At 33.5% G+C, this 8,636-nt stretch overlaps 1 protein-coding gene and 1 long non-coding RNA gene across 2 annotated transcripts; both read right to left on the reverse strand.

Annotated features, from left to right (window-relative positions):
* Window positions 1-1,325: 1,325 nt before the first annotated feature.
* Window positions 1,326-2,366, reverse strand: LOC107060102 (uncharacterized). Its single transcript, XM_015307486.1, has 4 exons — window positions 2,250-2,366; window positions 1,950-2,108; window positions 1,740-1,904; window positions 1,326-1,613 (listed from the first exon to the last, which is right to left on the reverse strand). The coding sequence occupies exons 1-4, from the start codon at window positions 2,364-2,366 to the stop codon at window positions 1,326-1,328; spliced, it is 729 nt and encodes a 242-aa protein (XP_015162972.1).
* A 164-nt stretch (window positions 2,367-2,530) lies between these two features.
* LOC107060112 (uncharacterized) lies at window positions 2,531-2,993 on the reverse strand. Its single transcript, XR_001473148.1, has 3 exons — window positions 2,906-2,993; window positions 2,620-2,753; window positions 2,531-2,545 (listed from the first exon to the last, which is right to left on the reverse strand). It is a non-coding gene; the product is annotated as an uncharacterized lncRNA (long non-coding RNA).
* Between the last annotated feature and the right edge of the window lie 5,643 nt (window positions 2,994-8,636).

The following is an 8,636-nucleotide window of genomic DNA, read 5'->3' on the forward strand; positions in this document are numbered from 1 at the left end:
ACAACAAAAACAAATACTATTAAATTTGAATGGTTGAAAGAATTAGGTGGAAGAAAGCCAATTAAAATGATAAGAAAGAAAGAATGAAAGAGGATGTGCATACAGCATATCTATGGTGGCTTAAGTTGAATTGGGAAAATTTCAGATGAGGTCTTCCATTTTGCAAAGCATTTTTTCTTAAAGCTGAGACAGAAAATAGATCAATGAAAATTTACAGTATACCACTTGAGAGGTCTTTGCAATTAGAACTTTGAAGGAAGAGAAATGTAGTGGGTTGTAAATTCTTGCAGTAGTATACTTGGTGGGTTTCAAACTATCTTTCCTCTAACTGAAAAGAACATACATTAACCATAAACAATTAGTAGAAATATCCAATTAATTTTAATTTTAAAGAAAACGTCTATGAAGATATGTGTAGTTCAGTGGCTATCTTATTTTGACTTCGCTAATGAATTTCTTTGGACAACTATTGAGGCAAATGAAAGCAAAGACATATAAAAGCTCTGAATATCGAACATGTGAGGATACAACATATGTGACAAATCAGAATATGTTTACGTCTACAACGAAATAGAGAGAGATGTATACATATTTATTTCCATTTTCAAACATGCATAGAAAATTACATACAACCTAAGAATCCAAAGAATAACGGAAAGAACTACCATTATAGGTTAATAATCACATTAAAATCGAAAGCATATCCAACAAAATTACATGGTGATAACGCCTACAAAAATACATGAAAGTTCGAAACAAATCATACGTAAACAGAATCTCATAAAGCCAAAATATCATACATGCATTTGGAAAGCTGTAATAATACATGAAGAAAGAGCAAAAGGCATATACATACAAATACTACAGTTAAATATCCAAATCTTATATACTGAATTAAAACAAAAAGTAGAGCACAAAAAAAAATTAATTTCACAAGTAGGTGTAGATTCTACACCATTGATCGAATCATAGTAACTAATTCCCTGTTCCTTTCCTAAGCATGTATATTAAAATAAAAAGGGAAAAGGAGCTCAAAACAATCAGAATTGAAGCATAGAAACTTAAACTCAATTCATTCAACACTCTATTTGATCATTAGGCAACGAAAATTTAAAGATGCAGTGTTCGTCCTTTTTAACTCCAAAAGGGGCAAATTACTGTACAATTAGTACTACCTTTAGTACAATTAAATGATTCTACCTTTACTTTTTAAAACTGTGTTGTTGTTTTTTTTACCAGAACTTTTTGAAATACTTCTAAATATGTGGAATTGATATCATTGTGACTTTATAGTTTGGTGTGAAAGCGAGATGTAGACTGACCTTTCACACTTTTTTGGTTGGTGTGGGTGGTTCAAATTTTGGCGCTGCATTTGAGGAACCAGCTGCAGTAGTTGTTGCTGTCACATCCACCTCACTTATTTCCAAAGGCCTTATCTTTTTAGAATTCCTATCAGTAGTGCTCTGTGGAGTATGTTCCTTTTCCATGTAGGAAAGAATGGACAAAGTTGCATGCGTGCTATTTGAGTTGCCCCAAGATGACTTCCTTAGCTCAATTTGGAATACTTTGTTTGACAACATCTGATGGACATTATCAAGAGACAATGATTGCCGCTATAAATGTAAAGAGTTACAACAAACACTTTAGAACTAAGCATATATGGTAAACTGTTTCTGCTGAAGACATATGGTATTGTGACAATACATGTGTACAAGTAGCTGGCGGGAATGAGAGATCACCTTAGTGCAAGTTATGTCAAATATGTCTTCTGCTGTCATGGAGAGTAATTTTTCTCCCAATTCAGCAGAGATAGATGCTGTGGTTGTAGCAGTACCATCAATAAGATCAATTTGAAAAGATACACCTGAAATGATGGCAAGTTTGAAATTTGTGCATAATATATGCTATATTTTGTACAAAGTGTAATTTACAAGTCAAAAGTATAGTACCGAGGCACTAATGTTGTTTTCCGATTGCATTTTTGGACATTCAAAATCCTTTCTATCCTTTGTGCGCTTCTTCTGTTTGCATCCTGGGCATTCAAGCACACAAAACTGTTGGAATTCATCTAATATGGCCATTTCTGCTTCAACATAGAACACTCTCATCTGTCGGAAAAATATCATATGCATAATACGTGTTAAATTAGTCATGAGTAAATATAATTTGTTTTTATTATTTAGGCAAAGGTAGACAATGAGAAAATTAGTAAGCATACTCTCAAATGAGCAGCTTCAAGTATGACTTACAGAAGGTGCTGATGAGATTTCTGCAACAGAGATAACTTGTTGGCCAGTAGGAGTGACTATCATGGGAGTGACAGATGAGCTTGTTGAGGTTTTCTCTGACGCACGACTTAACAACATTGGTTTGTTTTCTTTTGCCCTATTGTTACAATAGATAATATGTTGAGTAGGTTCTTTACATGCAAAATAAAGCTAGAGAATAATGATGAAATGTGAGTACCAATTGATGAGTTTTACTGCTTGTGGGTAATTTGGATTCACACGTACTGTGGAATTGAACCTAGTATGCAGTGACAACCCTGTATAACACAACTTGTATAATGTTTTGTTATTATCTAAAATTATCTTGGTAAAAAGATCAGTGCATATGTACCTTGAAAAGTAGAGATTCCTATACTCCTTCCGAGAATTACAATCAGATCTGCCTCTGTTGCCATTTTAGAGGCAATTTCATGTCCTTCTATTTCTCCGAAATCCTCCCATAGAGTGAGGAGAAACTGATTTTTCCTGAGAGCGTGAGAACATAAGGAGAGAAGAGTAGGTACCATGATAACGTTCAGACCATAATTGATGATGCAATCAGACAAATGGAAAAAGTGGTTACTCATTCAAAATATTTGCAGAAAATGGGAAAATAGAAGGTGAAATCTTATACTTACCGATTGTCACAAAGGGTAATTTCTCGACACCTATGATGACTGCGACCTGCGTATTTTTGAGGACCACAACGAAAAACAATTGCCAGTATATCTGCATATATAATACATAATGACCAACTTTCCAGGACGACACAACATTATCCTAAGAGAGCGCGTTAAGCTATCCACAAAGATAACACATATAAACAACCTACAAAAACACTCAGGTTGCTCTATAATAATCAAAGTACAAAACCACAAGGATTAATGGGTATACAGTATCCTAGATGATCAAGTTAAGCTATCAACAAATACAATAAAAATCATGAGATTGCTCTAAATAATCAAATTTCAAAATCACATAGATTGACAAGACCACAATACTTTGGAAGATCCCATTAAGATATTTAGTAAGACCATAAAAAAAACTAAGATTGCTCTAAACTAATAAAATTTCAAAATCAGAAAAAGCATGAAACTACAGTATCTTATATGTGACGTTAAACAATATAGAAAGAAAATACAGGAAAAAAAAAAACTCTCTTTAGACTTGCATTGGAAGAATTTCTTATGAGTTCACTGAGAAAGTGTTGATAATAAGACTGAGAAACCGATTAACCTCAGCCTGGAAAGCAAATGTCTCTCTGTCCGCCATTTTTTGTGTCAAAGTTACAATCTCTAATAAAACAAAAGAAGAAATATAAAAAATCCAAGATTGAGTAAGTTGGCAGTCATAAACAGAAATTAACATAGCAGTCATATATATTGCAAAACACTTACTTAAAAAGAATACTATATAATATATTTTAGCCTGATAATAGCTATTAGGATGGATATACCAATTTCAGCAGCAGAATCAACCATCAAATGAGGAATGCGGTCAAAGGTTGTGATATTCAGCTTGCTTGGCGGTGGAAGTGGTTTTTCAACTTCATTAGATGGTTTGATATGTTCAATTACTGTTTCTTTGTCAAGAATCCAGTAAAGTTTATGTATTGGCTTGCCGTATGAAGTTGGGGGGGAGTTTTGACTCTTGCAGTAGAAATGAGGGTAGTATTGATGAGTTTAAGCTTATATGCATACTGCTCAATTTCATCAGCATACATAACTGCCTTAATCTGGCATGCCTGAAAGTAAAAGTTATACAAAGCTGAGATTAACTAAGTTGAGAATAACTGTAGCTGCTTACTAACGGGCAAATGTAGGAAAAATGTTCAGATGAGGTAAAAAGAAAAAGAGCAATATTCATAAGATAAAATATAATAATGAGCTGACCTCTTTATCTTCCAAAATCAAATTTTGGAATCTACATTTCTTGTCAGGGCTTTCTCGCGGGCGTCCCATTTCGACAATTTGAACTTTGCAAATCCAATCTCGTGGTGCTAATTCAATTCGGTCAATGTTCAATCTTAGTACCATTTTTGTAGGAAATATAGCTAACCAAACAATAGTATCTGCAGGATAACATGAGTATTCAGTCAAAGTCCTATCTTTTTTGTGTTTTTATGAACAGGGTGATGAAATTCGGAAGATGCAACAACATAATTGGTCTCCACATACTAAAAGTCAGATTTATTTTGGCAGAAAAAGAGAAAGTGCAAAAACATCTTAGTACATAAAAAATGATTATTATTTTATCAAGAGTTTATGATACCGAAAAATTACTGTAACTAAGGATTAGAGCAACATTGAAGAAACATAGAAGCAAAATAAATTGTACAAGCTTTTCTTTTTATAAAACACATGTATTGTAATATGTGTATTATATTTACCCATCTAAACCCTATTACTGAAGTAGAACTGAACATTACTCTCTCTCAACGCCGGCGAAAGAGGATTAGAAATTTTTCCCTGTTCACATCCAACTTTTTTCTTCCCTTTTGATATTTGTTGTTTATTCTTCTCTTGTGATGATTATTGCCTGAATTATTGAAGGTATTTATTTATTATGGGGGAAATCTTACTTCCATTCTTCTGGTTATGATTTATTGTTGCGGTCGACAAACACTATAAAGTAGATCATTTAAATATTCTATGAAGCAGACCATGCACTTGAGTGACAAGAGAAAGGTATTGTCTTAGGGTTAAGGGAGAAGGACTGTGTGAGAATGTCTTAATGCTAATTCAAATACCAAAAATAGTGAAAACAGAGTTAAAACACTATGACTGAAGAGATTATTTACTTGATCTGTTGTTTGCCTTCTCTTGGTCTCATCACAGCCTAGTAATTTAAGACAATCAGCTTGCAGCGTCTGCCTATATGATCCTTACAGGATGCCTTGTTCAAAAAATTTAAAATGGAAAAAAACATATGAAATGACAAATGATGATTCCTTTATATCAGCAGAATTATCCTACAATTTAGATGCATAAATTAACATACCTTCTTTATCTACCAAAAAGCACAGAGTTAAGAAGTTGTCAGCTCCCCTGCATTTTAAACTTTTCAAATACACTATCAAGCAGACCATGCAGTTTAAACTGTTATATGATATATCATAACAATATTCTTCTGCTGAATGAACAATTCGCCTAATAATGACGGCTATTAAAATGTCATCGTTAGATTTTGATTACTCAAAAGAATATAGCATATTATTATCTCTTGTTTCATGAAGACCTAAACAAATTCAAAAGATGCGTGCTATATTGCAAGGACATAAGGAGCTTTTAGATTGTCAAAGTAGTGCAAATCTAGCAGGTAATCTTATTCTTGCTTGAAATGGATTGTAGACACTGGAGCCTCAGATGACATGTTACAGAATCATGCGTATTTGCATCATAAGAAATAGTATCAGCGGAGAGCAGACGCAAGTTTACTGTGGATGACATAATAGTTTTAGCGGAAAGAACAAAAAAAAAAGAACTGGCGATGAAATGCGAAAAATAGCAGTAGCACCTTAGAAGCATTTGTTGTGGACAATGGATGGACCACAACTATTGTACTCGGCCTTCAAAATCCAGATCTGATTAAGTACAGTACATGTTTAAGTTAGCAAGAACCCAGTTGAAAATGTAGTTTAAAATGCAAAAGAATATGCAAGAGAAGATTTTAAAAAAAGAAAAAAGCTTGCTTACTGGAAGGTGCTAAGTGAAGTGAGGATGGATAGTCACTGTACTTTGTCTCTGGTGTCATTAGTGAGATTTATCATCTTGATAAGTGATTTCCTTTCCCCTGCAGTATGAATTCCAGTATCCATTTGTGTCAGATCTGACCTACTACTTCTCTTTCACTTTCACAGACAGAATTGTTGTGTTTAGTTTCAATCAATATTAATTCAAAAGGCAGGGTAAAGAACGAAATCTTAACTGTAGGTAGTTAAGAAGACTTGCCCTTTGTAGTTTTTGATGTATGAATAGTTTAAGTTTCAGCCCTGCGCCTGAAGATTGAAGTACAACAGTTGTTGCTTTCATTTCCTCCACGAGTAGCAGCTTGCTCAAATTCCTTTATCAAATCTTCGCTTTCGCTCACGAGCATCATGGGACGGTTTGTACTGCTCTTCCTAACTCTAGAATCAACATGTTCCCACATTGCATCATTTCATTCCTCAAATCTTAACCATCCTATAAAATTGTTTCCATAAATGAGAAACTGGAAAAGAACAGATATAGAATTACATAGTCCATATAAATTAAGTTTTTGAGATAAAAGCTAATATAATAAACTATCAGTAAAAATTATTCATTCAATTATAAATCACAATTCTAAGGGCAAAAAAGAGGACGCTCAAGAAGTTATTAGGAATATACATTGCTTTTGAAATCTATTTAGTATATATAAACTTTTGGACTATTGAATATGTCGCGGAGTACTCTTGAGATTTTTGTACAAGTGAACTTTTTAGTGCAGACATTAGTGCTTGTTCCTGCAATTTATCGGAAAGTGCACACACCAAAGATTAGAATCTGAATAATATATATTTTTACTAAATTTCACAACATACACAATTCATTGCCTACAATTCACATAATGCTACAACAGAAAGATTATTAAATAACATACCTGAGGAGAATTTGAGCAAGCAGTTCCCTTGATTTTCATGGATACTGCTCTATTGGAGATCAATTTCATGCATCATCTTCCTTGTTCTTGAGCTATTTTAATTCATAGGAACTTCAAATCTATTAGTTGTCCGATCCATTGAATCTCTGAAATAGACGGAGAGAAAGAATAGAGTAGACGATCAGATCTAAAATCACTGTTACATCTGAAAAGATGTTCGATAATCTACAAAGAGGAAAAACGACAATGCAAATAAAAGTAGACATTGTTAGAAAAGAAATTCAATTAACAAAGTAATCACTCCTAAAGGTTCACTTAAAATTGTTGATGAATCCAACCATTCTGGCCTTATTTTCACAGAAGCAACATCAAAACTATTTTCATCTTTTTTCACATCTAAAATGAACTCGAAGCACCAATAACTAAGCACTGAAAAATTAAAGCTATGACAAAAGTAAGTTAAAAGTGTTTCAATATATAATACAACAAAATAAAGAGAACTCGTCTCCTAAATTAGGCCTACTAAATTAAAAGCTAAAGCACAACACTCTTCTGAAAAACAGGTCATTACTATACAACTTCATGCAATTTTCACCAAGCAGACAACCGAATGACGGCATTAGCATTCATCAATGAAGGATCAGACAGTACTTATCCAGAAATCATGTTAATAGTTGTTAGAATTTAGCGATTGTATCAAAACATAGAAAAGGTAGCAATTGATACATAGGAAAATGTAGAAAGATATAACAAACTGATTATAAAACAACAACGATAGTTAGGATTTGTTTATTGTGGAACACGTGCCTACACAGCCAAGACTACATAAGGAGAATGAGACATAAATGTAAAATTGTACAGGGACATAGATAGTAATGTAATTCTGATTTTTTAACAGACATCAAATTGAAGAGTCAAAACCTCTAGTAGTAGTTGCTTTTAAAAGAAAATCTCCTCTGGCTTCAGAAGAAAAGCTCCTCAACACCTCCAAGCCACAGCTCACAAGAGCTCCTGCTGCTTTCAGCATAGCGCAAGTGATGTCTGTCGCTTGTGGACGTGAAACCCTCCTCCCTGAGTTCTGTTAACAACACATTCAGCCTGGATTTCAGTCATATTACTAAATGCATGAGGTGGAAATCCTGAAGAAGCAAAAAGGTTTCTCCATGGGGACAAAATTGCAATCCTCAAGTCTAGAGATACTGTAATATAATGTAGACACACTCACAAACCAATTGACAAAGAAACTGGAACAAAAAGTGTACTATGCATCTTAATGAAGGAATGGAATAGAACTATAAGCATGTAATCATAATATTTCTAATTACTGGTCCTTGTCAAATTATGTAATCATCTTTTAAATTTGGAATTTAGCAGTCGAAAATCTTTCTACTCCTTATCATGACCAACAAAAAGAGGAGGTGGTACTACCAGTAATATGAAGAATAATGGATCATGAAAGCTATATGAGGTTCCGTTTTTTTGGTTGAATAAGAAGCTCGAAAGCTATCTTGTGTTTAGAATTCGTCATTAAAAAATGTGATTACCTTGTCAAATATAGACCATCGACTGCTAGGAATTTCAAATTTGAGTTTTATATCTATAGACTCTGTTGGTTGAAAGTCTCTCTCTGTATTCTCATTGAATTCTTGTTAATACAATCTTATACCTATGAAATTGAGACAAAATAGTTATGAGTACACGTATCTACAAAATGAATTAAAGGAAGAGCGGCAAAAGCTCACAAGATAT

This window comes from Solanum tuberosum, unplaced genomic scaffold (assembly GCF_000226075.1).
Source record: "Solanum tuberosum cultivar DM 1-3 516 R44 unplaced genomic scaffold, SolTub_3.0 scf00060, whole genome shotgun sequence".
NCBI lineage: Eukaryota > Viridiplantae > Streptophyta > Magnoliopsida > Solanales > Solanaceae > Solanum > Solanum tuberosum.

What these genes read in the sequence shown, in the direction of transcription:
- LOC107060102 (XM_015307486.1), bottom strand. Translation starts at nt 2,366, where the DNA reads ATGTTGTTAAGTCGTGCGTCAGAGAAAACCTCAACAAGCTCATCTGTC. An exon ending in AAATCTCATCAGCACCTTCT is followed by an intron (nt 2,109 to 2,249) that starts GTAAGTCATACT and finishes TTTTTCCGACAG; the next exon opens with ATGAGAGTGTTCTATGTTGA. An exon ending in TTGACATAACTTGCACTAAG is followed by an intron (nt 1,614 to 1,739) that starts GTGATCTCTCAT and finishes TTACATTTATAG; the next exon opens with CGGCAATCATTGTCTCTTGA.